Source organism: Ananas comosus, linkage group 2 (genome assembly GCF_001540865.1).
Source record: "Ananas comosus cultivar F153 linkage group 2, ASM154086v1, whole genome shotgun sequence".
In the NCBI taxonomy this organism is placed as follows: domain Eukaryota; kingdom Viridiplantae; phylum Streptophyta; class Magnoliopsida; order Poales; family Bromeliaceae; genus Ananas; species Ananas comosus.
Genome location: NC_033622.1, coordinates 14,013,353 through 14,041,059, shown reverse-complemented (window position 1 = coordinate 14,041,059; position 27,707 = coordinate 14,013,353). Strand labels below are relative to the sequence as shown.

The 27,707-nt window shown below is 36.3% G+C and overlaps 4 protein-coding genes across 7 annotated transcripts; 2 read left to right on the top strand and 2 right to left on the bottom strand.

Moving 5' to 3' along the window:
* LOC109704194 (HVA22-like protein a) lies at window positions 882-3,264 on the top strand. The gene is made up of 5 exons (XM_020224965.1): window positions 882-1,049; window positions 1,639-1,665; window positions 1,765-1,887; window positions 2,050-2,293; window positions 2,590-3,264. The coding sequence occupies exons 1-5, from the start codon at window positions 994-996 to the stop codon at window positions 2,731-2,733; spliced, it is 594 nt and encodes a 197-aa protein (XP_020080554.1). The 5' UTR covers window positions 882-993; the 3' UTR covers window positions 2,734-3,264.
* On the top strand, window positions 4,511-12,392 carry LOC109704181 (bifunctional serine/threonine-protein kinase/NEDD4-like E3 ubiquitin-protein ligase). 3 transcript variants are annotated; one of them, XM_020224952.1, is made up of 9 exons: window positions 4,511-5,471; window positions 6,762-6,848; window positions 7,054-7,143; window positions 7,576-7,656; window positions 7,851-8,039; window positions 8,146-10,221; window positions 10,542-10,688; window positions 10,786-10,876; window positions 10,959-11,063. In XM_020224952.1, coding segments are annotated over exons 1-9 (2,811 nt in total). In that variant the 5' UTR covers window positions 4,511-5,423; the 3' UTR covers window positions 10,961-11,063. The 3 variants fall into 3 exon arrangements, with proteins under 3 accessions (XP_020080541.1, XP_020080528.1, XP_020080536.1); XM_020224939.1 differs by adding an exon at window positions 11,738-12,392 and having other exon boundaries at window positions 4,513-5,471; window positions 10,786-11,063; XM_020224947.1 differs by lacking the exon at window positions 7,576-7,656 and adding an exon at window positions 11,738-12,392 and having other exon boundaries at window positions 4,513-5,471; window positions 10,786-11,063.
* On the bottom strand, window positions 12,960-17,493 carry LOC109724270 (microtubule-associated protein RP/EB family member 1B-like). Of its 2 annotated transcripts, none has more exons than XM_020253038.1 (8): window positions 17,258-17,493; window positions 16,859-16,927; window positions 16,635-16,721; window positions 15,304-15,410; window positions 15,063-15,202; window positions 14,827-14,891; window positions 14,117-14,230; window positions 12,960-13,426 (listed from the first exon to the last, which is right to left on the bottom strand). In XM_020253038.1, exons 1-8 carry the CDS (start codon window positions 17,372-17,374, stop codon window positions 13,310-13,312), a joined length of 816 nt encoding a protein of 271 aa, XP_020108627.1. In that variant the 5' UTR covers window positions 17,375-17,493; the 3' UTR covers window positions 12,960-13,309. The 2 variants fall into 2 exon arrangements, with proteins under 2 accessions (XP_020108627.1, XP_020108636.1); XM_020253047.1 differs by having other exon boundaries at window positions 15,081-15,202.
* On the bottom strand, window positions 20,624-21,599 carry LOC109706672 (transcription factor ILI5-like). The gene is made up of 2 exons (XM_020227621.1): window positions 21,421-21,599; window positions 20,624-21,204 (listed from the first exon to the last, which is right to left on the bottom strand). Exons 1-2 carry the CDS (start codon window positions 21,520-21,522, stop codon window positions 21,049-21,051), a joined length of 258 nt encoding a protein of 85 aa, XP_020083210.1. The 5' UTR covers window positions 21,523-21,599; the 3' UTR covers window positions 20,624-21,048.

Below are 27,707 nucleotides of genomic sequence, written 5' to 3'. Positions count from 1 at the left end.
TTTTTGTCTTCATTTTAATTTTAATTTAGTCATTACATAAAATATACTAACTTTAAATATATCAATGGAATCTTTTAGGTACTTAAAATATTACTAAAAAAATTAATATTAGAATTCCACATTATTCTTATATTAACTTTCTACCGAATCCAGATTCCAGAATCTACGGGCATCATCGTATTTCAAAAACTCTATTATAAAATATGACAATTTAAATTATTATATATTCTCTTTATTAAAAAAAATATTCGCACATAGCAATAAATAAAGTATAAATTTGGTAGCTCTCCTAATAAATAGGGTATAAAATTTATATTCTAAGATGTACAAATATTACTGCCACAGTTAAAAAAAAATATAAGTTAAGTTATTTTTTTAATTAATTTAATAAATATTTTTATTTATTTATATTATTAAGTTCGAAAATTATTTTAATGCCTAGCCAGATGTAAAGCTAGGCAAAGTGCTAAGAATAAAAGTGAAATTTTTTTTTTTAGAGATAAGTAGCACGCTACTTACTTCGTTTATTTTATTTAGAAATAAATTTAGCTAGAAATGTGAATCAATTAGGATTCGAACTTGGGATCTCGGGTACTAACAATCAAGTCTTTTGCCACTTACTATAGGAACAGTCGGTAATAAAAGTAAAATTGAACCACTATTTTCTATACAACTATTACTATTTATTAAATATCTTATATAAGGATATAAATGACATAGTATAAAAAGTTTGGAAAGTAGAATAAAATCATATTAAAAGTAAAGTAAAGGTTTTTTTTTTGTTAAATTAAAATTTAAGGACGGAAGTAAAATATGCACCTAAATGCAGGGACTAGTAGTAAAATTTACCCTGAGGAATAACTTCTCCGTCGAAGGTCCCTTACGCGAAAAGCTTCAATTCACCTTCCACAACAGAGAGAGAGAGAGAGAGAGAGAGAGAGAGAGCACAAAAAGTTAGGTTTTGATAGACAGAGGAGGAGAAAATAATCAATAATGGGTTCGGGATCCTTCTTCAAGGTGGTGGCTAAAAATTTCGATGTTCTTGCTGGGTAAGCACCCCAATCTCTTTTTTCCCTTTTTTTTTTCTTTTAATCTAGTTTTTTTAAAAAAAAATTTCTGTTGGCGTATTATTTCTTTACGTAAATCATAAAATTTTAGATAAACATCCAAAAAAAAAAGAGAAAAATCCGGCGATTTTGGCCGTAAAATTTGTGGTAGATGGACATCGCTTCCCTAACTTTATTTCTCTTTTGCTCTCCTAAAATTTTGATACATATATTATTCCTAAAGATTAGCTCAATCGATCAATCATATTGGAGATAGGCTACAAATTTGCAACAAGTATATGCTTTGGTAACGATCGTATCCGGTTTGGTTTGTAGTTTGATTATGGGAAAATCGTGTTGTGTTCTTGATTAATTTTCTCAGTTCGAGGGATAAAAAGATCAAGAATTGTTGGATATGTAGCAATGACCATACATGGTGGTCTCAAACTTAAAATTTAGATGTTTGTGTTTTTCTAATCTTAGCATACATATGGTTGCTAATCACCGCGGCGTCGTAAATTTTACTTTTACTTCGGTTATTGTTTCTGTTTTCTCTTATTCTTGACTATATTTGCATTTGCTTCATCTACAGGCCAGTGGTCACACTTGCTTATCCTCTGTAAGTATCGGTTCATATTTTTCGCATCGATTAGATGCGGGAAATTTCTTTCCCTTTATCTTTTTTATAGATTCTCTGCCTAAAGACATATTCTCACAGGTATGCTTCTGTCAAGGCAATAGAGACAAAATCCCCTGTCGATGATCAGCAGTGGCTCACTTATTGGGTGTTATACTCGTTCCTTACTTTATTTGAGCTTACATTTGCGAAAATAATCGAATGGTAAACAATTGTTCTTTCATCTTAGACAAAGGTGCAGTTTTTAATATATGTAGACTTAGAATGGCTTAAATTTGGAGTACTATGTGATTTATAGTCTCTTAACTTATGCTTCATGCAAGATGTAAGGTTAATGTAATTGTGCGGATAAATTGTTTTATGCAGGCTTCCTTTTTGGTCTTATGCAAAGCTCATATTCAACTGTTGGTTGGTCTTGCCCTACTTTAATGGCGCTGCATACGTTTATCAACATTTCGTGAGGCCGCTGCTTGTCAACCAGCAGATAATTAACATCTGGCATGTTCCTAGGAAGAAAGACGATTTGAGTAGACCTGATGATGTACTATCAGCTGCAGAGAGATATATCGAAGAGAATGGATCAGAGGCATTTGAGAGGCTCATAAGCAAGGTATGCTTGTGGCAACACATTAGAGCATCCCTAATAACATTACACATCTCGTTAGAGCATTTTGTGGACTCGCTGAAATTAGTTGTGTAGAGAAAATAGTGAGAGTGTAATAATGGCATCCTGTGCAAGAGACATAGTATTACGGACATTTTTTTGGGCAAAAACGTTTAGAAATTACCTGAACTATGACATATTTCAAAATAGGTAGCTGAACGTAAATTAGGCAGTTAAATCAGACATTTTGGAAGTTCTATATATATATATATGAGTTTCTCAATTCCTTGGGCATTTTACAGACTAGAAACGTATCAAATTCTCGGAGCAACAGACGTTCAATTCTGGTAGAAGGTGAGGCTGAAAGCAAATCGAAGTACGAAGAAGAAACGAATCCCTGGGGTACTGAAAATCATTTGATCTTTCATGACAGTTATAGATACTGAACCTGAACTTCCTTTTATGCATAAAATACCATCTAATCATCTTACCAAATCTGTTCAAACTTTTTATGTTGATGAAAAAGTTTTCATGTAGCTATTTAATGTAAATGGATTGGCTTTTCACTGATGTCACATTTTAACAAGAAAGTATCCTGTCATGCATGTCTACCGTATCGGTTCAACAATTTCAGTGTTTTTGCTTTTTTATTAAATATCGAGCACGGTTCTTATTGGAGGTATCTTTTTAATAGTAGGAATGATTAGTAATTTTATATGATAGCAGTTCCATGCATCGGTTGTATGGCTTCTCTGATGTAAAAATTGTGCTGTAATTTGTTTCTGCAACATTACCCCTTAAATTCATAGATATGTCTATGTTTATTGAACATTTCCGAGGAATGGTTGAATTACAGAAGAATGATGCAGATTGTCAGTTTCTACGTATGTTGGTTTGTTTAACAATTTGAAATGTCCTCAGATGTAGGGCCAGACAGTGATATTTATTAAAAATTGAAAGAATGGAGTATTTGTTTATCTTATTTGTTGGATAGCTGGATTAACTCTGAAATCTTCAGTGGTCAATCCAAGAGTTGAACACACAAATTGTAACTACTGCCCATAATGTATTGACCATGATTGTTGTGAACATTGTATTCGAATAATTTGGGTTTTATATGTTAACAGTTACATTTTTATGTGATGGATCATTGTAAAGTTCTTTTTGAGCTTCTTCAGAATCTTAAGTGAATGGGGGAATGAGACAATGTTGTAGTCAACGAGTCTATTAATAGAGATTGGCCTGATGCGGAAGGTGAGAATCTATCTGATGGAAACTTATTTTCTCCCGTGTTACTGATCGGAATCTTCTATACATAACAAGTTATAACTTATAACTTAGAGTGCTGTGCCTCTTTGGTCTAGCTTTTGCTATCGTAGTACCGTGAACTATGGTTTGCGCGGTTCAAATGAACATGTTGGAAGCAAGCGCAGGACGAGGGGCTTTAGACGAGACCGAAAGGGTCTTCAGTATATTGAAAGCATCTAAATACCAAAGCCTAAACTTACTTTGGTGAACATTTCTTTTGACATGTAAACTTAGGTTAGGTGATCATTTTTTTGTATTTTTTTCCATTAATGGATGTTATGATGATCGCTCATTATTTTGCTCGTTTCAATCAAGAATTTTATATTAGACCTTTACTTATAAAACTTAAAAAATTTATTTATTAGCCAAACATTTCTACCTGTATAAGTGGAAAAAAAAAAAAAAAAAAACTAACTAAACGTTTGCTTACTATTACGAAGAGATTAAACAAAACAACTCAAATGAATACCACTAACGACAACGAAGGGCAAGGAGAACCAGAAAAAGCTACCTACGAGTCATAGGCAAATAAATACATAATTCAAAAGGTGCGTGAAATTAACGCTTGGATTTTTTGTATTTGGGTTTGTTGTCGATACAATAATATTACATTTTCGCTTTTAACATGTTCTATAATCATCTACACTTTCTAACGTAAGTGACAAAAGACTTAATTGTCGTTATTCGAGATTTCAAATTCAAATTCTGATTAATTTATATTTTTAAATTAAATTTTTTTTTACAAAAAAATAAATAAAATGATTAGTATGCACCTTTCTATTAAGAAGACAAAAAAAATGGCATAATCACATTCTACTATTTCCGTCGACCCGGTTCAGTTGCTGACGTGTGACGTTGCGAGGCGCAGCACCAGAGGGCGTAAGCAAAGCTGAGAGAGAGAGAGAGAGAGAGAGAGAGAGAGAGAGAGAGAGAAATATTATACGCAGAGTGGCGCACGTTAGCGAGCCGAGGATTCGTAAAAATTTCCGCTAATATTAGCTCCCTTTCTCCTTCCTCATTCCCCTCCTCTGCGATCAATCGTCCCCGCTCCCCGCGGCGGAAGCTCACGATATCCTCCGACGCTCCCCACCCGCCATTGCCGCGCGAGGGCGAGCGCGATCGCTTCTCCTCGCGATCCCGAGTCGAATGACCCCGGTCTCGTGCGTGTAGGTCGCGAATTAGGGCATCCTTAGCTGGTTCTCGTGGTCAGGGTCCTCTCCCATCCGGCATTGCCGATTCCTCGAGGTTCTAGTCCTCAGGAGACGATTCCAGGTTTGGATTTGAGCTCCTCTTCGTCATCTTGGAGATTCTGATGCGATTTCGAGGGTATGGGGTTTCGTTGATGGATTTAAGCTGTTTGGGAGCTCTGTAGTCGTTTAGCGTAGCTGATATTTCGTTTCCGTAGAGAAATTATTGCCGTGGGAAGAGCTGCGGGTGAGATATACCCTTTGGATTGATCATATGCTGCTTCCTTATGCGATTCGAGGGTTAAAGGTGACGGCATTTGGTTTATATGCTTGATTTTGGTGGATTTTGGTGATTTGAAGGGCTTTCGATCTTTGAGAGATTTAGTTCGAGAGAAATTGTGGCTTGATCTGTTAATTTCGGACATTAGGGTTTCATGTTCGAAGATATCGTCCATCTTGGCTTTTCTCGTGCGGTAATGAGATAAATGAAACATCTGGAGTTCAATTATCCGGAAAGTAGGTTGTTGTGTGATATATTTTATGGGGCGGCATCAACGATTTCATCCAAGTGGGACACATTATTTCTCCTGTTCAGATGAGTTTGGCCCTTCACGGATGCAAAACCTGCATTTGAGAGCTGGATGGCTGATCCTTTGAGGACTGGTCCCATTGAGAGGGACATAGAGCAGGTACAAAGCTACAGAAACCTTTTAGTTAATCTATCTTTTTGGTAAACATCATTAAATACAACTGATTCTATGTGATTCCAACCACTAATTTAGATAGCATTTACTTTGAGTGTATCATGCAGTCTTGCTTCAATCAATGTAATTCCTCTATACTTTGCAAGCCATGGAGTAATCATGGTTGACTCATTGTTAAGACAGCATTAATTTTCTTGAAATCTAGTGCCTGAATAAATGCAACTGGTTGATTCTACAGCAGAACTTCTCTTGCAAAGATGGAGGATTAGAAAAAGTACTACTAATTAAAAAGGAAATGTGACATAAATAAATAGGTATTTTAGGCATAGGGATGTTGGAAACATTCTTGATCGTTACAGACCCATTCAGGTCAAATTGTTTGTTACAGTAAAATAAGTGCTTAATTCCTTTTTGTTAGATCTATCAGGGGTAATTTTTGACAGTTTTCTCATGTGCCTTTATCAATGTGACATATATCTAACTGTTTAAGCTCCTTGTGCTACTTCACTTGTTACGTATTAGTCTAGATTGCATTGTCTAATCATTGTGAAAAATGGAAAGTGACTCAAAAGGTTTTTCCTATGTCGATCTCTACATATGTTTTACATGCTTTTAAATGAGTTTCAACGTATCATTACTTATTTAAGCAACTAACAGTAGGGTGCCAATAGTGATCATGAAATTGTAATATCTTGTTTTGTCATTTTGGATTGTTTGTAACTCACATGGTATGAAAAATTTCCTCATCCTCTCATTATGCCTCACGACAACATGCAACTAGCCATGCAGTTGGCAGTCTTGGGCTTAAATACAGCACCCAGCATCCATTTTTGATTTGACAGCAAATCTAATAAATATTTAAGACTTAGAGCTTAACTGTTGGTATTTTAATTACTTTTGATTTGGGGTCCACCTATTATATTTTAAATATTGGTGGATTTTATATGTTACGCACACCAGGTTTACTTTATTGATATTTCTTTTTGCTTTAATCTGTTTAATATGTAGCTTCTAGTAGTTCAGTTTTCATTTTCTTATGCTGGACTTCTTTAAGTAGCAATTATTTTGTTAGAATTAGATGTGCAACTTCTAGTATAGAGGCATTGTGTCCATCCAACTTGGTATATGTCTCTTTAGTTTAACAACCAACAACAATATATTATTATACTAATTTCAAAATTCCAAGATATAGGGCATTTGCAGACTTAAAATGCTAGTACGAAATTTTGTACCACGTAAGGGTCGAATAACACAATCTATATTCTGGGTGCTCAGGCCATTACAGCCTTGAAGAAAGGGGCACATCTGCTGAAGTATGGACGCAGAGGAAAGCCAAAATTTTGTCCATTTAGGCTCTCTAATGTAAGTTTTCATAAGCTTCACCATTTGGAGTGCTGTCCCTTCCTTGTATAATCATTTATACTTGCTTTTCTTTCCCCTCTGTGTTCTTTTGCTCTATATTACATCTGCTAAAAGGTTTATTGCTGCTTTCCTCATTCTGACACAGTGACATTGCTGATCCCTTTTGTATTCATATTTTAATCAGTTCTTCCTTCTTAAATTCCAGGACGAGTCTGTATTGATCTGGTATTCTGGAAAAGATGAGAAACAGCTAAGACTCAACCAGGTTTCAAAAATAATACCTGGACAGCGTACTGTAAGTTACATAATCTTTTGATTTTCATTTCATTTTCACTTGTTGGAAAGCATCTTTCTCTTATATGTTGAAAAAGAAACTGCTGTCCTCTTTGTACCATACTTCTTTGATTAGCATCTTCGCGTTGCTCTAGGGCTATTGCAACGTTCATGGTGCCTATCAATCTTCAGCTATTATATTTGCTATTGCAATCTGCTTATAGTTAGACAACAAAGGATACCATTTTGCCCTTTTTAAGTCTCTTATCTTGTTTCACTAGATGATTCATCTATGTGTTTGATTGTTGAATGATTAACAATCTTCAATTGTTTTCCTAGTTCTTTCAACTAGTTTGTCATATAATATGAAAGGTATTCTTCCTAAAATAAAGAGAGAATGAAAGATATTGAATGCAATATGATGACGATTTTTTGTTCTTCACTCTCTGGCCAGGCAATATTTCAGCGCTATCCACGGCCTGACAAAGAATACCAGTCATTTTCTCTTATATACAGTGACAGATCATTAGATCTGGTGAGTGTTTTGCTCACGTTACTATTCCTCACAAATCATATTTTTCTGTAATACCAGTCTTGTATATCTCTTGTCATCAGTTCTTTCAAATTTTATCTTTAGAATGAGAAAACTTCACGTGTTGTATTGTGTGCTTGTCTGTTTATAATAATATCTGGAGAATACAGTGTTCTAACTGGATAAAAATGTAACAGATATGCAAAGACAAGGATGAAGCTGAAGTCTGGTTTGTTGGTTTGAAGGCTTTAATTTCACGTGCAAATTGTCGAAACTGGAGAATAGAATCAAAAAGTGACAGAAGTTCATCTGATAGTTCAAGCACAGTTACTCGGAAAAATTCTCCACCGACCGCACCCTTTGGTGGTGCTGATTCCTTGAACAAGGTTGGGTAAATATGTGATGCGCCTTGAAATTTTCAAACTTTTGCCATATACCATTATTTTATAGCTACTTTGCTATAATTTAGCTCCTTTGCTTTAAACTTTCTAGGATTCTGAGGGTATACATGCTCAATATGAAACACATCCTATCAGTACATTTGGAAGGGTATTCTCCGATGTGATACTATACACTACAACATCCAAAGGCTCCCTTAATTCTGATGCTGTGAGTAATTCCATCAACTCACTCTCATCTGGAGGTGCTGATATTTCAAACGTGCATGGGTCTGCAGTTGATAATATTAGGGTTAGCTTATCTAGTGCTGTAAGCTCCTCAAGCCATGGATCAGGTCACGAAGATTTTGACGCATTAGGTGATGTTTTCATTTGGGGTGAAGGGGTAGGTGATGGCTTACTAGGTGGCGGTTTACATAGAGTGGGAAGTCCAACCTCCAAGATCGACGTTCCTTTGCCAAAAGCACTGGAATCAACTGTAGTGCTGGATGTCCACAATATAGCTTGTGGGACTCAGCATGCTGTTTTAGTTACAAAACAAGGGGAGGTCTTCAGCTGGGGCGAAGAGTCTGGCGGCCGGCTAGGGCATGGAATGGATTCTGATGTGTCCCAACCTAAGCTCATCGATGCTTTGAGTGGAATGAACATTGAATTTGTGGCGTGTGGAGAGTACCATACTTGTGCTGTGACTCTATCTGGTGATCTCTACACTTGGGGTGATGGTGTGCACTCTGGCTTTCTTGGCCATGGAAATGAGACTAGCTACTGGATTCCTAAAAAGGTATGTGGCCAACTTGAAGGTTTGCATGTCTCATCTGTATCTTGTGGCCCCTGGCATACAGCTGTAGTTACATCAGCAGGTCAGCTATTCACATTTGGCGATGGCACATTTGGTGCTTTGGGTCACGGAGATCGGAGGAGCATGAACATACCAAGAGAGGTCGAAGCTTTGAAGGGATTGCGAACGGTGCGAGCAGCTTGTGGTGTTTGGCACTCTGCTGCTATTGTGGAAATTAATGATAAATCTGATTCTGGTGCTCCATCAGGCAAACTATTTACATGGGGTGATGGGGATAAAGGTCGACTTGGTCATGGTGATAGAGAGCCTAGATTAGTTCCAGCTTGTGTGGCAGCACTTTCTGAGCCGAGCTTTTGCCAGGTAGCTTGTGGGCATGATGTAACTATGGTTTTGTCAACTTCTGGGCATGTATATATGATGGGTAGCAATGTCTTTGGGCAGCTTGGAAATCCAGAGGTCGATGGGAAACGTCCCACTTGTGTTCAAGGAAATATTTCCAACAGTTTTGTGGAGGAAATTGCATGTGGGGCTTATCATTCTGCAGTTTTGACTTCTAAAACTGAAGTCTATACATGGGGTAAGGGGGCGAATGGTCGGTTAGGGCATGGCGACAATGATGACCGAAATACCCCAACACTTGTTGAAGCTTTGAAAGATAAGCAGGTAAGGAGTGTTGTGTGTGGATCAAACTTCACTGCAGTTATCTGTCTTCACAAGTGGGTATCTGGGGCTGATCAATCCGTGTGCTCTGGTTGTCGCCTCCCATTTGGTTTTAGAAGAAAGCGCCATAACTGTTATAACTGTGGTTTAGTCTTTTGCAAAGCATGCAGCAGTAGGAAGTCAGTAAAAGCTTCTCTGGCACCAAATGTACATAAACCATATCGTGTTTGTGACGAATGCTATACAAAGCTTAAGAAGATCATTGGGGACGGAATAGCTCCTCGAATCCCAAAGCTTCAAAATGGAAGCACGAATCAACTGCCAAGTGAACAGGCTGAGAAAGATGTTTTAGATCCAAGAGTGCAGGGACAATTCTCTAGGCTGTCTTCAGTCGATTCCTTTAAAGGTGAAAACAGGCAACTAAGGCAGAATAACAGTCGAATTACCCCAATCTTAAATCAATGGAGAAATTTTAACTCAACAAACTCTTCGAACATTCAATACGCATCTTCTAAGAAGATATTCTCTGCTTCTGTTCCAACCTCAAGAGCAGGTTCTCGTTCAACATCACCGGTGCCATTTAGGCCAAGCCCACCTCTTCCAACAAATGCGCCTACTACAAGCGGTCTCACCTCTCCTGAAACTTACATGGATGACTCAAAGCAAGCAGATCAGGATCTAAGCCAAGAAGTTGCTAGATTACGATTACAGGTAACTGTGTCATGAATATGAGTACACTGCAGACTTTCAAGTTTCAATAGCCCTATCATCACTGGATGCTGCTTTTCCATCCTTGAAGCATACAACCTTCGTATCTGTAGTAACTCTTTACTGACTAAAATATGTTGGTTTCTCTTAAAAAATTGTCAGTTGTTGCTTAAGTAGGCATCATATCACAAACTCAGCTATTAATTTTCTTAGTAACTTTGTGTTCATTTTGCAACTTATATAATTCTTTTGGTGCAGTATGATGCCATATGTCAATGCTATGTGATGTCTGACCAGTTTCAGCAATGAAATTCTATTTGTAGGTGGAGGATCTAACACGTAAATCTGAGCTTCTTGAAGCAGAGCTGTCTAAAACTTCAAAACAGTTGAAGGAGGCTACAGCAATAGCAGGTGAAGAAGCTGCGAAGTGCAAGGCTGCTAAGGAAGTAATCAAGTCTCTTACTGCACAGGTGTCTTACATTCTCAAATTTGGCATTTTCTTGACCCTACAAAAGTTAGTTATTGTAAGCTTTGTCAACTGGACTTACATTTCTTTACATTTATCAGCTGAAAGGTATGGCCGATAAAGTACCCGACAGGCTCATGATCGGCAATAATGTTTCTATTCATGCATCTGATCCCTTCGGACATCATTCCTGTGAGAACAACATTTCGTCTGTACCTGAGTTACCCGATTCAAATGGTGAGTCAGGTAATCATTTGCCTTGCAATGGGAACAGGATTTCAACAGAGGGTGAACGGGTCGAACAGATTGAACCAGGAGTTTACATCACCGTAGCCTCCTCACCTGGAGGTGATAAGTATCTCAAGCGAGTTCGCTTTAGGTGTGGGTTCTCTTCTCTCATCTCATATATATATGTTGGTTCGATATTTTTGGCATTTCTTCTGCTGCAATGGTCCATAGAACTATTTCTCTCAAGCTTGCTATGTTTAAGAAACACATACCTATTGTATAAAATTTCACTCAATCACTTCCATCCGCCTGACTTAAATTCTATGCTTCTTTAGAATCTCTACAGCTCAAGGATCCTGGACTTGTAGTTTTAAGTGCATAATGAATTGTTAGCTTCTTACATTGCTTACTCATTCATACCTTATTCAGTACTGCATATTTCGATATATTCGGCCGATGAATATATAAATAAACAGAGAAGCACTACAGGAGTGCCAATTCCTTTTATGAGATGCACTAACCGTTCACCTAGTCTCTCCTTGTAAAATGTCAGTTGGAACACGCACACCTCATTATTTACTATAGCTGCTGAAAAGCTTGTCTTACTTATCAAAGTAGATGAGTTTTGAACAATTTGGACCCATAACTACCTCCATGAATAGAAGATAATGTGATATACTGGGCCACATGCACCTATGCATCAAACATGTCTGCTCTCAAAATAACAATGTATAATATTTCTGGTAATTGTTAACATTTGTAGGTTACATTTCTTTGCCCTTATGGATATTCTTGATAAGTTAATGTTATGTAATTGATCCCCAGTCGGAGAATGTTCAGTGAACATCAAGCAGAAAATTGGTGGGCCCAAAACAAATTGAGGCTTCAGGAGAAGTACACTATCCTGACTGCAGAAAGCCCCAAAACTGACCCGGCAACTGTCTGACCGGAGAGATAACATCGATTGACCCCCCACTAATGTACACGGCAGCGGCCTCCACCGGTAAATGTAAATTCTCTCACCGCTGGTGGATGCCACACAAACCCTCTTTTGACTAGTTCCGCAGATTTCGCAGCTGCACACAAACAAGGAGAGCTGTGCACAGAAACCCAGCGAGATTGAAACCTCCGCTGCTTGATTGCGCATCTAAATTCTTAATGAATCACTGGCGCACAAGCTCTTTTCTCGTATGCTGTATCATTTTGCTAACATCAATTCTATTTTACAGTGATAGTTCACATAATTTTTTTTTTAACACATTAATTTCTCTCTTACTTCGCAAGCCTATTGTACTAGAATTGGTTGAATCGACATGTTTCAGAGAAAAGAACCTATTTTTGTGGGTAACATCGGCCGATTATAGCGGCATTGCAGTTGCTAGGTGTTTTGGCACCAATTTCATCTGTATACTTAGTGGAAACTGTGTCTAGTCATATTTAGATATTATTATTATTAGTGCTAGTCTCTGATCTTTAATCATCTCGCTCCTGTTTACTCCTAGTTGTATGCTTACGTTTGTTTTCAGAGTTTACCGGCATGTAGCTCATACATTGCTCTCTCTCTCTCTCTCTCTCTCTCTCCTCCGTATACTGTTGCATTAATGAAAATTGCCTACGTGCTTTCACATCTCGCCCCTAGTACGTTTTGATGCAATCTGCCTGTGAGCTTTGGCCCCTCGACCCTGCTATTTATTTTTTTTCTTTGAGAGAAACCCTGCTATTTATTATTGCAAACAAAGAAATCCGACATAATTAATTTTTACATAAAACTCTACGCTTTTGGGTTGGACAGGTTCTAATAGACAATAATACATCACGTCCCAAATTTCTCCTAAATATACAGACTTCGGGCTTCATCTCTGCTCCATAACAAGCCTCCCGTGTGGAAGTCAGTGTATGCTCTCTCGGAAAGCATCCCATAGAATTGGAAATCTGACGAAAGGAATAAAAGCAACCATTGGAAATCCGACAAAAGAAATAAAAGCAACCGGAACTATAAGAGGGGGAAAAAAAAATGAAACTAGAAAAGCTCATTTGGCTCCAGACATCAGGAATGGTAAAGCCCAAACTTTTTCCCTTTATATATATAAACAAGCAGACTTTCATAAATTCAACCATCAAGCAAATTATAATCTCCGCCCTGACCTGCATTACAACTTTGGTTGGTGCGAAACAGAGAACATAGAAACCCCTGCAAATGGTTGAATAAAGCCTCACTTCTTCCCGAAGCAGCAGCAGGAAGAATTTAATGTCTACCACATAAACCAATTTTAAGTTTCATCTCTTCTAATTGTTAGTGCTTAGCATTACTAAATCGGGGAATCGCTCTCAAGAAACAAAGTTTGAGAAGCAGTAAGTCATAGGCATGGAGCTGAGGCTAAGACTGTGATGCAGCGTTCACTCCGTCTCTTCCGGAAATAAACCAGGCGATCTGTTAATAATTTCACAAGCTTCAGGTAGAGGGGAGTCTTTCACATCAGCAGCATACAGAATCTTCCGGATTGCTTTAGTCATCTATCAAACATAATTCGCAAGTGTTCAGTTTACGCTCAAAAATCATGTCAGCGAATGTTAACGAACTAGATGAATGGAAATGTACAAAGAAAATGATAGAAGCAGTTCATGAACGACAGTGAACGTAAATTTCATCAAACTATATCTTGTCTTATCCCAATTTTCGTCTGCTATTTTGGATTTGCCATTCAGAGTAGAACACTTTTTCGGCATGCATAAATCAAAAGCATCAGCACAAAGATGAAACTTACTAAAATATCACGGTTAACCTTACAGCTCACCAATCAACAACGGAAGTTAACATCCCGAACTCCATGATCTGCTAAAACTAGAATAACTACAGGTTCTAAAAGTAGAAAATCTGTTTGTAGGACAGAACCAATTAGCAAACTTCCAAATTACCACCACCAGCCAGAAAGATGTGCTAGCTGTATCCTAAATACTGATACCCAGTAGAAGGTTTAGTTGCTAAGTTATAGATAACAAAGTTTAAATGTACTACTTGATTTTGATTCAAATGTGAAATAGCTCAAGCATTAAGAATGACTCAGAAAATATTAGGAGTAAAACATAGAGAGATAAGTTTTATTTCGCCATATTTGCCATTAACAAATTATGCTAAGGCCATATGATGTGTGGTTTCAGACCAGAAAATTGCTTATATGTATAGATGAACAGGCTTTATTTTACCGGTAGATGCTCCAGTTCAGGCCTTTGGCAGAGTATCTCAATATCCCGCAGTTTTGCAAAATAAAAGTCTCTTTCTTTCTCCGTATTGTCAACAGAAAGTTTTAGATCTGCAATCTGCATTCAGATCAAAGAACTTCAAGTTTTAGAAAGAATTTTACGTTAACAGGTTACTCTTCAGAAGGTATGTAAATTCATGGAGATCAAACTACAAAACTATATGATGTTCAAACTTCAAACCGATTGCCAAGATAAGTAAAGCTGGCAAAGAAGGGGAAAAGCCAGAAAAATCCTATACCGTACGAAGCCATTATTATATTTGATTTTATAGATTAATGATTTTGGGAACTTAATATTTACATCTACAAATTACAAGCTTGAGCTGCTAGTGTATGATTCATGACAAAGTTACAAATTCCAAACCCCAAGTTGTTGCAGCAATCTTGTAGGACAGCAAAACATGAATAGAGACAAGCAACAGAGTGTTCATACTGATCAGTTAAATTAATGTAGCTACGATAACTGTGGACGACTTCTTTGATTTTGTCCACAACATTAATAGTTTGGTATTATCACCCACGACATTAAAAAAACATTAGAAACAATAAACTTGTTAAATCAAAGAGAAACAAAACCACCTTGGTGTTGCCAACTGGAAGAAGGAAAGGATTATATTATCATGCTAATAGCAGTCAGAGTTACGTAATTCCCACCTTCTCTGTCAGTTCAACAATTTGTGCAGAATTTTCTTCCATGGAGATCCTTCCTTGTTTGGGACCTGTAACAATTATTAAGGAGAAAAAGAACATTTCATTTTGTCCATTAAGTGCTTTGGTTGGGAAAAAGCCTAGACCAAGTTGAGAGCAAAGACGAGTAAAACAGAAGCCTCAACACTGGACTCCCCTTTTAACAGTCGCAGACTACTTAATATTAAACAACTATGAATTACCAGAAGAATTAATGCAACCTCCATCTACAGAAATACGACTTGATAAGCTATTAACTTGCAGTGACTTGGAGGATTTGTGAGAAGCTTTCAAGTTCCGCTCTTTGCCTCCTTTGCACCTTCTCTCCACAGGATTGTAGTTCCTGGAACAAGAGAAATGTCATCTATGGGTAATTATAATAATTCTAAATTATCAATTGCGTCAAAAGTAATATGTTTTGTTACAAAATCAGAAGGAACGTACTCGTTCATTATTCCCCCATTTACAGAATCACAGTAACGTTTCAGCCATTGTAGAAACTCCAAGTTGTCCAGAGGACGTCCTTTTACAAGCTTGTTGACCTCGATGTGCTACAATAGCAGACAGCATCAAAAGATAAAGCATAAGTCAAACGAAGTTACATGGAAGAAGTAAGATTCCCATTTCATCCGCAGGATTCTATTTAATTGCTTATACAATCACCAAGACAAGGATAGAAACCAGGAAGCAGAAGCTTAATCATAAACAAGCTGCAAATATCAAAATAGCCTTCTTAAAACTAAAGGGTGCTCAACAATCAATGCGATAGCAAATATTAGCCTTACATAGGAAGATGTTAAGCTATATAAGCAATGTGTGTCAAAATAAGTATGAAACTTGCAGCTGCGGAAACAGAAAAGATTTTGAAAATCCCACCGCCGGTCGTTGATCCTAAACTCACCACCGGAGAAGCTTCTTATCCTCGTAGTAGTATAGGTTGAGCTTCTTTGGTCGGTAATTATTTTTCATCCGGGCTCCTTTTTTTCTTATTACTTCAATTCAATTATCATCGATATACTTAAAAATTCTTAACTGTATAACTATCCTCCATTATCCAACCAAAAGTGTTAACCCAAATTTCATATTTATCACTCGCATTCACTATTTTGATATCACTACTGTAAAATATAAAAATGTTTAAAAACACCGTTCTCTAACAGCTTAAGCTTTTAGAGTACAACGGTTGTTTCACATGGTATCAGAGCAGGAGGTCCTGAGTTCGAGTCACGCTAGGCTTCTAACATATTAATTTCCTTCCATTTAATTCAAGCCCACGTCATGGACCGACTAAAAAATCTCGAGCCCAGACGTGAGGGTGTGGGCCGACTAAAAAAGTCTCAAGCTCAGACGTGAGAGGGAGTGTTAAATATAAAAATATTTAAAAACACCGTTCTAACAGCTTAAGCTTTTAGAATACAACGGTTGTTTCACAACTAACACTATAACCTGTAGGTCCTACACAGTGGCACCACTTGTATTACAAACTGATTAAATTTCATAAGCAACAAAGTAAAATGCTATTACAGCAATATTGCCTAACAACCTATGTTAGCCCTCTTCAATCAAATGTCAGCAACCCAACTACTCCTCTACTTATCTTCATCAACATAGACGTTGTGAGTGATCGAGACCACAAATAGCTGAGAAAAACAAATATTATCTCCAGCACATATGTCATGTTTGGTGATTTTGGGACTCATCCTTTCAACTAAATAAATATTATGATGTCCTTTCGCAAGGAAACAAACAATACAGCATACTGATACAAAATATACCTTCTCAATCTTCAACCTGGTGAACACATCTTGAAGAACTTTGTAGTTCTGAATCATCTCGTACTCTGTTTTAGCGTCGAAATTCACCTGGGTAGAAAAAACGAGCATCAATAGCATCCCCGAATTAGATCAAAAAAAAAAAAAAGAAGAAGAAGAAGAAGAAGAAGAAGAAGAAGAAGAAGAAAAAAGAGAGAGGGGGAATTTGAGCAATGAAGAAATTTAACCTTGTGCATCGGTACAACTCCTGGATGAACCATATCCATCATTTGGCATTGGACGGCACCCGATGCAGCCTTAAAAAACGAAAAAAAAAAAAAGAAGAAAAGATAAAGAAAAAAGAAAAGGACGAGTGTTAAAGAAAGGAGATCAAAATCAAACAAATCTTCTAAATTTAGTAACCATAATCGCCTATTTCACATCAAAAAACGCAGCCGATCTCACAAACCACAATTCCACTGGTTTTTTCCTCAAAAAAAAAAAAGAAAAAAAGAAAAAAGACCTCAATCTCGGATTCTTCGTGGCATTTTTCGAACGCATTTCGATCGGAGAGCGATCGAACGCAAAGAAACGCTTTCGAACCCATCGCAACCCTAGGGATCGAGGTGAAGAGGAGTGAGCAGTACCTCCTCGACCTTGGCGAGGCTGAGCTGCAGCGTGGCGTTGATCCAGGAGAGGATCTCGCTCCTCCCCACGAAGTACGCGCCGTCCATCATCCCGATGTTCGCCGCCGACATCGCCATCCTACGGCCGCGATCGCACGACGAAAACAGACCACTGCGGGGTCAAAAAGCGCAATTCTTGTACGCGAAGAAGAGAGGAGCTGAGGCCTCTTCGCTTTTCTCTCCACCCGGGAGAAACCCCCGCTTTTAAATAATAAAATAAATAATAATAATAACAAAAAAAAATTCTTTTTAAAAAATAGATCGATAGGTTTCCGGTCACCGGACCGGTAACGTGATTTAACGGTAACGCGCGAATCGGACGGTGGAGATTGGCGTGCGCGGGGGAGGGGGTAACGGAACGGGGCGGTGACGGGATTCGGTTAATTCAAAAAGTTGGGGGAGGGGGGTGTGGGGCCCACCACGCTTTAGTCGGCCCCGTCATCTGCGTAACGGGCCGGCCGTTTTCGTAACATTATTACGGTGCATTAATATTCGAGCTAGGACAAGGAGGGGTTTACCAGTGGCCTACCTTTGTTGCGATTTAACCTACTTGTTTATAATTGGAAAATTCGCGCCAATGTTTTTTTCTTTTTTCTTTTTTCTTTTTTAAAGCTGCTCACTCATAGGCTTCACGGCCCCAAAAAAGAAAAAATATAGTAATAGTTGAATAGTTCACTTACTAGCTATTAAGAAAAAAAAAAGACAAAAAACAAAATATTTTAACTTTTAAGAAATATTAGGCCATTGAAGAATGCGGGCTGGTGTGGCCCAAGTGCGTTCGTTAAGAATGAAGACCCTGGGCCAAATGCAGATCCGTAAAATTTAATTAAAAGATAAACCCCCACGGATGGGCCTAATAGGCTCGAGCTTAGGGAGCCCGTGACAAATGATGAGCCGGGCCCATCTGAGGCTTATGAAACACCACACATAGAGCCCAGGTCCGGCCAGGCTTTAAATAATAAAAACACGAAGATTCTGTTTGGATTCATAAATATCTTATTTCGGATATATTTTTGATTTATTTACGAAGTTATAATATTCAATACATGAGAAATATGAACAAAACCTCTAGAATAAAATGATGTATTCTAATTTCTAGTTAATTTTTTGGAAATATGTATTTTTTAACCAAAAATTAAGTTTGTTTGCATCCAATTGCGAAAAAATAAATATTATGCAGAATAAGTTATTCAAGGATATATAACTTATTACAGCAGCCAAATAGGGTCGAAATGTTAGAATAAAGTATATAATAATTCAGTCTAAAAATTTTTCTTGTGTATTATAGTCTATAGACATTTGCCCACGCTGCTTATTAATTTACCAAATATAGCATACTCTTTAAATAAACTAAATATCAATTATGGTCACTAATTTTTTTTCTTCCTTTTTAAAAGTTTTTTTGAGAAATAATCAAAGCCCCCGAGTATTTACTTAAAACTTGTATGGTAAAAATATCATTACAAAATAACCAATCACTGAGCACTCAGGCTTGCTCACAAAATCGGAAGCCTACTGGGTTTAGGCCCGTAGCTTTTCTTTTTGTCCTTTTCTTTTTAAAAATTTCCGCAGATGCCCTTTCTTGCTTCCATAGAGGCGTAAAGCCAAAAGAGACCTTTTAGTTGGACAGAGCAGGTCCTTCAGCGTAAGAACTAGGGGCATATAGGGAACACGAATTTATTTTTTTTCTTTTTCTCTTTCTCCACTCTATTGATTCAACCAACTTCCTATAACCGAACGGTCCATTGGTTGGTCGGTGGGGACCTCGTCATTAGCGTGGGCTTCATTCTATTTAATACCCTATTGAACAAATTAAAGACCACTATTTGAGACCAATTCTTGCGAAACAACCTTTGTACCCATGAATTGAACTTAAATTGAACAGAAAAAAAATTAATAATGCTATGAGTCTGTCGTGATTCGAAATTAAGTAGTATGTGATACTAGAGATCAGGCGGGAGATAACCCGATATGGTGTTAACAAAACATTTTGTTCATATACTATTATACAAAATAAGAGTATTTATTTCGATTTTTTTTAAAAAAAAATTATGTTCTCTTCCTGCATGCTTAATTATTAGATCAGTTTCACGGTTGCCATATTTCCACTCTGTGGGGCCAGGAGTCCGGCCTATCATGCCTCCTACCCCCCTACAGCTTTTGGTCCAATATCTCTCAAAGTGCACTTCGAAATAAAGTTACCAATTCCAACTTTTTTTTTTTTTTTTAACGAACTTGAATTACACTTACTCTCATTTGCATACATACTTCTACACTAAATTTTGTTTTAGGATCTGTGTATTAGTACTACGATGTGTGAAACAGTTCAGTTAGTTAGGCCCCGTTTAGATATCCCTAAAAACGTAGCATAGTTAAACTATACTACACCGGTAGAAAAATAATTCTATAAAGCGTTTGAAAGAAAAAAAGAATGACATAATTTTTGAAGTATAGTTATACTATACTCCAAAAAATAAAGTAAAATTATAATTCACTTTAACCAAAGGAAAAAAATTCTACCATTTTGGGCTCCCTTACCCCATAGATGTATCTAAGTTCTAAATATTAAGTTTCAACATAAAATTTTAAATTTCAATCTAAATTTTATATTTTAAATTTTAAAATTTTAAAATATAAAATTTAAATTTTAAATTTCAAATTTTAAATATTTTAATTTTTAAATTTTAAATTTTAAATTTTAAATTTTAAATTTTAAATTTTAAAATTTTAAAATTTAATTTTAATTTAAAATTTCAAATTTTAAATATTTTAATTTTTAAATTTTAAATTTTAAATTTTGAATTTTGAATTTTATATTTTTAATTTTAAAATTTTAAAAATTTAATTGTTATAAATCCTGTGGAATTGTACGATATGTGTCCAAACAACTTAAAAATAAAACTATGGAATTTTTTTATAGTTACAAAATTTCGTATTTCTTTTAGACCAAAATCACATAATAAAAATTTCATAAAATTTTTTAACTATGCGTCCAAACAGGGCCGTGTATCATCGTTTTTCATTACTGTATAGCTGTGTATGATGCTCTATATATATCCGTACGTGAGAATCACTTTACATAATAGATGTTACACTAGTTGTCAATGTGAGTCCACCACACTCTCTTGCTGAAAAAGATAAAAATAAAAAAGTTAAAACATTTGGAGAGAGATTATTTGTGAGATGGCACATTAATGACGCAAATAGACTGGTTACAGTTGAGAAGGACAGAGTGTAAGATAAGTGGTTCCGAGGGAGGACTAGAACAGTTGGAACATGGAGTCATACATAAGATCCAAAAAGGAAATAATGTAACACTTAAGCATGTAATAATGCAAAAAATATTGGAATTTATTTATATTTAAGTAACAGCCCCTTTCACATGCGAATGGATAGAGCCAGAGCCGGAGCAGGAGCCGGAACCATAACCAAGAAGTAGACCAATTAAGCTTATATTATATGTCTAACATAATGCAGGAACTAAGTAGAAACTGGATTACATAATATTATAAAACCATAGGGTTGGTCGGTTGTCTTGGGAGAAACAACTCGAACCACACCCGATATACGAAGTAAACCCAAAAAGAAGAAGAAGAAGAAGAAGAAGAAGAAGAAAACTAAGAGGTAGCTGTAGCTATAAGCCATAAGCTGAGTTCCTAATTAAGCCCTAATTAATAAGCTTATAAAATAAGTACATTGAGATCTAGCTAAGACACCCTAAGCGCGAGGAATCAAGGAGGCGTAACTTGAGCTTAAGAACGAAGGAGGTTGCGGAGGATCTCCGCCTGCGGGCTATCGCTGTCCATGCTGGCCATCAGGTCGGAGAGGCGGTCGCTCAGGTCGTCGACCTCGCGGTGGAGGCTCTTGATGTAGTTGCACGTCTCCTTCAACACCTTCGTCGCCGAAGCCTAAACCAAACGTTTGCAAAACCAAGAACCAAACCGAAAATCAAAAAGATGGCAATTATGATAATGCAGCATGTATATGCAAATCAGGCTCACTGAATCTGGTCAAAATCAATCTATGAACAGTGATCCGATTTGATGAATCTTCTGATATGCGGGTAACACCACTCGCAGCGAAAATGCGATTGGTTTGTGGGAACAAATAGGTTGCTTAATTACCCTGCTGGAGCCGCGGCGGCGAGCCTGGTCAGGAAGAAGAGACTGTAGCTTGGAGATGAGCTCATTGATCTCCTCCTCAGTGATCCTTGACCTGCTGGACATGTTTGTTTGTCTTTAAGATGGGTACCCAAAGAAAAAGTAAGGTAAGGAGGGGGAAAGGGATAGGAAAAGGTGGAGAAAAGGGAACCTTATATAGAAGAAAAGTTGGGTTGGGTTGGGTTGGGTTGGGTAATGAGAGAGAAAGTAAGTACTAAGTAGTAGTAGAAGAGGTAGAAAGAGTTGGAGATGCTGAGAAAGGTGATCTACGGACGACGTATACGAAGAAAGATATGAGGCATGTATGTTCCCTCTCACTCTTCCAACTGTGGGCCCACCAAGACCCAGTGTCCACACCCCGTGGGCTTGGGTTGTCACTTCCGTAGCGCCCTCCCACCACTTGCCACGTGCTAATTCCCACAGAAAGATCCACGGATCTCGTAGAAAATGACCTACATATGATAATTCCAACTTCTACGTTCACATAATTAATATCAGGCAAATCATACCACGCTATATACGATATAGAAAAACATGAATCCCGGCAAAGTAAAACTACGGCCACCGATCAAGAACTACGTCTAGAACTGTCTCTGCTATTTTGTTACCCATGAATAATTTTAAGTTTTAGCAGCAATTAACCACATCAACTTCTTGGTCAAAGTTAACATATACAGTAAGTTATGAGTTATATATATATACCAAGTGTTTGCTTTACAAAGACAGTACTAAATTATGTTCTTCTATATAACCAGTTGAAATGTAAATAAATATAAAATACATGCATCACAAGACCCAAAAGATGCCTTGTGGCCAAGGTGTCCGCGAAGCCCATTATCATCTTGTCCTGAGGATTGTCTTGTCATCTGGAGGCGCCACTCATTATTCAACACAATGTATTCGAATCATGCATTGTTTACTTGCGGAACTTTACGATAAAAATATGTATGTTGCAACATTTTTATTAATTTTATCGTGACACGATTGGAGATTTACGTTCCATATCAAGGAGGGGTCGAGTTGGGGGTTGGAATCACCATTATTAGTATTATTATAAGGGTAAAAGTAATGTGTGATCGAGGAGTACTACTCCGCGACTATCCCAATAAATATTAATTGTTATTGAGCACTTCAGTTTCCGAACACCAAAAAAAATTAATTTTTAATGCAATAATTATTTTATTCTTCTATCCTTTAAAGTAATTTACTTCACTTAAATTGTGGTGACCATTAGTTGCTAAGCATTTGGAATCAGGAGGCTACGCTATCCGGAGTACACGGTAAAAGAGTACACCTGTACATGACATGTGGTGGCCCACAGGTGACACGGTGGCCGGTGAACATCCGACGTGGCTGGTGCGATGACACGTGTCATTTCTGAGTAGTCGACAGCGAGGATGGAGAAGGGGAAACAGCCACGTGACATGGTATGGCATGGCGCGCCCACCATGGGGCCCTTGCACGATTATGGCGATCATGTGATGATGTGGGCTTTCGCGGGTTTTCTAGGAGAAGCATACTTGGTGGAGAGAGAGAGAGAGAGAGAGAGAGAGAGAGATATGCTGAAGTATTATCAATAGTGCGAAATTATTTACTTTATGACCATTAGATACTTAAGATTGAGCACGTGATTGGTGTAATACTAACGATCTAAAAGTGAAAAATAAATAGTATACTATTATATAGTATCCGATCTCATATATATATATATATATATATATATATATATATATAGAGAGAGAGAGAGAGAGAGAGAGTTGGACTGGACTACTATTAGTAGCAAAATCCCATNAGCATATCTTGCCATTGAGATTTTACAGTACATAAGAAGGAAGTATATCTTGCCACTGAAGTTTTACAGTACATAAGAATTATATCTTGAAAAACTTTACAATGTGTAGAACACTACATATAATTATATAGATCTAACAGTTGTAGGTAGCTGACTGCATCTTCTAACCTTTTAATGGTGAGGTGGGGACAGATCACAGGGCAAAATATCTCTAAACAAGTTTTGGAAGGACATGGATTTCCAAAAACTGAATTGGTAGAAAAGTAAATATTCAGTGTAGAGTTGGAAGTTGTTACACCACCCAGTTCAGTGTGGAGTACATTCAGATCGCAAGCATAGGAAGTGGTTACACCGCCCTGCCCCACTGTATTGCCATCCTGGTTGGCGCAGACTTCTCAGGTGGTAGCGACGAAAGGGATAACGTGTCAATAAAGGATCAATACACAAAGTGAGGAGGAGAGACATTAATTGCATGGTCTCTATCCAACGTAAAATGCAGAAAAATCCCAAGAAAATAGAAAGAATTGCAAATTGCATCCTTGAGGTATAAAAACTACTTTAATTCCTACAATATTTAGACTATTAATACATGAACCTCTTTTTGTCACGTTTTCCATATTAAAATTGTTAGCAACTCTTCTTATACAATCTTTCCCACCATAAAGGTCTATAATGGGCACTAATAATCATAATTAAAAAACTACCTAAAGCCAGTAGCACTTCTATGTACAGGATAGCTTTTCATTTGAGTTTCTCAAACATCAGGTAAAAACTCGTGATGTGGAAACCATCACAAGCGGAAACCATCAGAAAGATCTAAAAATTATTCACTAGCTGCAATACTCTCTCAATTCTAATAGCATTTACTACATCATTCCTCCTCAATCCAAAGACAGAACAGGTAATAAGCGCTTAAAGAGTTATAAATATATATATATATATATATATATATATATATATATATATATATAAAATTCAGCTACCATTCTTTTTGAGTACGGAGATCTTCATCCTACCAAGTCACTTCTAATAATAAAGATTCTGAATCGATAATTGAAATAGTTAAAATTAATCTATAATATTTGAAGAGTTTAGAAATCAAATTTTATAATTTTAGAACTTATTTACATAGTAATCAACGGATTACAAAATCAATAGTTTTTATGTCTTATATGAGCTATTTGCTTGTTTAACGGTGTAGAACAATTCAAACTTCTTGAATTTTTGATAAAAAGGTTTTTATACTGTTTAGATAATTAATGTCTAATTTCGATCATGAATTGAAAAAGTCTAATCTCTATTTTTAGAAGGTTATTCGTTTCCGACCGTTTATTTTTTAACTCTTTAATGGACTTAATAGTAATTTTTTAAAGATAACAAAATTCAGTTTCTAAATATTTTTAATAGTATAAATCAATTTTAACAGTACCGATTATCAATTTAAAATTCCGATCATCCAAATTAAATGACTCTATATATATATATATACAAAAATAATTTAATTAAAGAAATTGTTTATGAAGCTACTATATGTGTGGCTCTACTTAAGTTGAAATGTTCATAACGGGTTGGACGGTAATATTGATGGAGCAAAAGTTATTAGGAATTGTTATTTACGGAATAGTTACATTGAATTTGAGCTAATATATCTACCGTATAAATATATATTTACCATGTGCTATATATATCTTTTCTGTTAGTAATAAATTTATTAATATCATAAAAATTGTAGCCATAAAAGTTTCACTCTCTCTCTCTCTCTCTATATATATATATATATAAAGTTGCTTTGTTTACAGAAAGTAATTATAAAAAACTTATTTCAGAATGGGACAAGTGTTGTCTTTTTTAATTATCACATACATTTCACGGATGATTAACAATGATTTGGTAGAACATTTTCAAATATAATTCCCCAAATTCAATAATTTTTGTGTCCTAAATAGTTTTTTGTCGGAGGATTAGCCTGCTTGATGGGGCTTAATTAAACCTACAATTGATTCATTATATATATATATATATATATATATCATATATTATATAATATATATACTTATAAATTAAGGCTACTATATTATCGGTAGCAACGGAGTGCTGCGTGCTACCAGTTGTTTTCGATGAATGCGGCTTCCAAATCGACGATCGGCTCCGTTAGATTTGATCTACACTATTGAAAGTATTTAGAAACTAAATTTCATAATTTTTCGATATCATTTACCTATCAAACACAGTAGTCTAAAATTAAACGGTTTAAAAATAAAAATCTCATGAAAAATGATGATAAAAGATTTAAATTCAAGATCAGATATACTGATCTTACTCTAAATAGTGAAAAGAATTTTCTATAAAATTTTCATCTCATTTGGATTGTTTACAGCAGTTAAACTCATAACACACCACAAGTCATCTAAAATTGTCAATTTTGAGATCTTTGATCACATAGTCAAATTAATGTCAAAAAATTTGAAATTTAGTCAAATGATTTCCAAATACTTTTAATATATATATATATATATAATATATATATATTAAATATTATATATATATATATATATATATATAGCTAAATACCATTATGTATTCTCTTCCAAATATGGAAAAGATACACATAGTAACGCAGAGGAAGTACATATATGGGGTGTTGCCCTTTGCGGTTGGTCGGCATAAGTCGCATGTGACAGGGGGACAAAGTGGTGCACTGAATGTGGAAAGGTTGAATAGCCACCGACCTACTTTTCTATTCCGGTGCACCGTCGCGCTCCCGCCTAAATGTGTGTTTGTGCCAGAATTGAGTTCTTCAATTCTTCTGAATCTGGTTTTGTATCCCATAAACAGAGAAAGAAAGTTATTCACCATGCACGGTGTTGCGGACCTGAAAAAAAAAAATGCCTATAATATTACAGTGGTGATTTACCTGTTCAGATTTACGGTGATTCAATCGTTGGTTATATGCGTATAGTTATACTGAGCAACTAGGCAATGAATGAGTTTATTAATAAAAGATTTCTATCTTGTGAAATTAATCACTGATTGACAGTGCTCGATCCGACTGTTGATATACACTCAGCCCATGATGATGCGCATATATATATATATATACCGAGTCCGCGGAGAATTTGTGTCCTGGTGTGGAAACACCGGATTAGTAGGAGGGACAAGATGGGAAGGGGGTGTGGAAAGGGAGAGGGGTCTTGATGCGGGAAAGAGTAGGGTGGTGGACTGGCGGTAATCAAGTCGGTCTTCGTCGCAGCAAATGCGGGTCTACGTCAGACGGGATCCCATGCAGGGCGGGACGGACCCGATTGCATGGGTTGCTCCCCGCTCGCGGGCATCAACACGTGCATGGTCTGCAGCACCCCCTACTGAGAATAAATTTTTGCTTGCTGCACTCGGCAAATTTTAATTTAGCTCAACTATAAACAATTTTTTTAAAAATTATTATTATCATTATATATCTGTTGGGGAAAAAAGGGGGGGGGTATATATGAAGTTCAGTTCAAAATTGTGTTGCGAAAAACATATGTTTCTGTATTTTGTAAGGCCAGAAAAATTTAAAAATATTTTCAATTTTTTTTCTATCTCGATACTAGAAAAATGTGCTAGAAATTGCCATGAAAAAAAGAAAAAAATCTTTGATGGTCTGCACCACAATATGTGATTAAAAACATTTTTAGAGTAGTCTTTAGTCCTTTCAAAGTAGGTACCCTTAAATGAAACGAGGCCTAAGTTTATGTGACTTTAAATTTTGAGTTTCTTCTTCTATTATAAAAGTGAAAGGATAAAAAAATAAAAAGAGTAAGGTAACTTTTATGGATAATAATGTGCCATATAATAGTTTTAACCTACAATGGAAATGCGAGTGCACTCTTTATTAGTTTCTGACACCTTGTTTAAATTCATTGCATTAGTTTTCAACACCTTATTTAGATTCGTTTGATTCGTCTTTGTAAAAGTTATATTAATGCACTCTTTATTTTTTATAGGTCTATAGTACTTTAGAAATAGATTGGCCGTTGTTATATTAGCTAGACATTTTGACAATATTTAACAATAACAACATTTTATGATGTTGTCCAGTCCTTATTAACATATATAATTAGATTAATAAGTATCGCACCACTGCTTTTGTTGTATATGATGTTAAATAGAACAGGTTAACTAGTACTCCAGATGCATTTATTCTGTTTAGAACCAAAGTCGGTGAAACAAATAAGAAAAATTACAGATAGTTACAAGGCTTTACCGTACGAAGTGAATAAATTTGACAAATATTTCTCAGCTGGTGTACTATTGTCCATTCAAGCCAATTATTTTATAGTGCAGCATGCATATAAGCCTACAGGCATCTTCGAGGTCACATGTCATCCAAAAGATCAATTTATTAGCTAGAAAATAGACTCAGGAATATATTGTAACACTTTTATTCGCATGTATAATAGATGGGGTAGGAGATAAAGAT

What these genes read in the sequence shown, in the direction of transcription:
- LOC109704181 (XM_020224939.1), top strand. Translation starts at nt 5,424, where the DNA reads ATGGCTGATCCTTTGAGGACTGGTCCCATTGAGAGGGACATAGAGCAG. An exon ending in GTGACAGATCATTAGATCTG is followed by an intron (nt 7,657 to 7,850) that starts GTGAGTGTTTTG and finishes AAAATGTAACAG; the next exon opens with ATATGCAAAGACAAGGATGA. An exon ending in CTCAAGCGAGTTCGCTTTAG is followed by an intron (nt 11,064 to 11,737) that starts GTGTGGGTTCTC and finishes ATTGATCCCCAG; the next exon opens with TCGGAGAATGTTCAGTGAAC.
- LOC109704194 (XM_020224965.1), top strand. Translation starts at nt 994, where the DNA reads ATGGGTTCGGGATCCTTCTTCAAGGTGGTGGCTAAAAATTTCGATGTT. An exon ending in AATTTCGATGTTCTTGCTGG is followed by an intron (nt 1,050 to 1,638) that starts GTAAGCACCCCA and finishes CTTCATCTACAG; the next exon opens with GCCAGTGGTCACACTTGCTT. An exon ending in TTTGCGAAAATAATCGAATG is followed by an intron (nt 1,888 to 2,049) that starts GTAAACAATTGT and finishes TGTTTTATGCAG; the next exon opens with GCTTCCTTTTTGGTCTTATG.
- LOC109706672 (XM_020227621.1), bottom strand. Translation starts at nt 21,522, where the DNA reads ATGTCCAGCAGGTCAAGGATCACTGAGGAGGAGATCAATGAGCTCATC. An exon ending in GCCGCCGCGGCTCCAGCAGG is followed by an intron (nt 21,205 to 21,420) that starts GTAATTAAGCAA and finishes CGTTTGGTTTAG; the next exon opens with GCTTCGGCGACGAAGGTGTT.
- LOC109724270 (XM_020253038.1), bottom strand. Translation starts at nt 17,374, where the DNA reads ATGGCGATGTCGGCGGCGAACATCGGGATGATGGACGGCGCGTACTTC. An exon ending in AATGGGGGAATAATGAACGA is followed by an intron (nt 15,203 to 15,303) that starts GTACGTTCCTTC and finishes CTCTTGTTCCAG; the next exon opens with GAACTACAATCCTGTGGAGA. An exon ending in AGGTTGCATTAATTCTTCTG is followed by an intron (nt 14,892 to 15,062) that starts GTAATTCATAGT and finishes TAATTGTTACAG; the next exon opens with GTCCCAAACAAGGAAGGATC.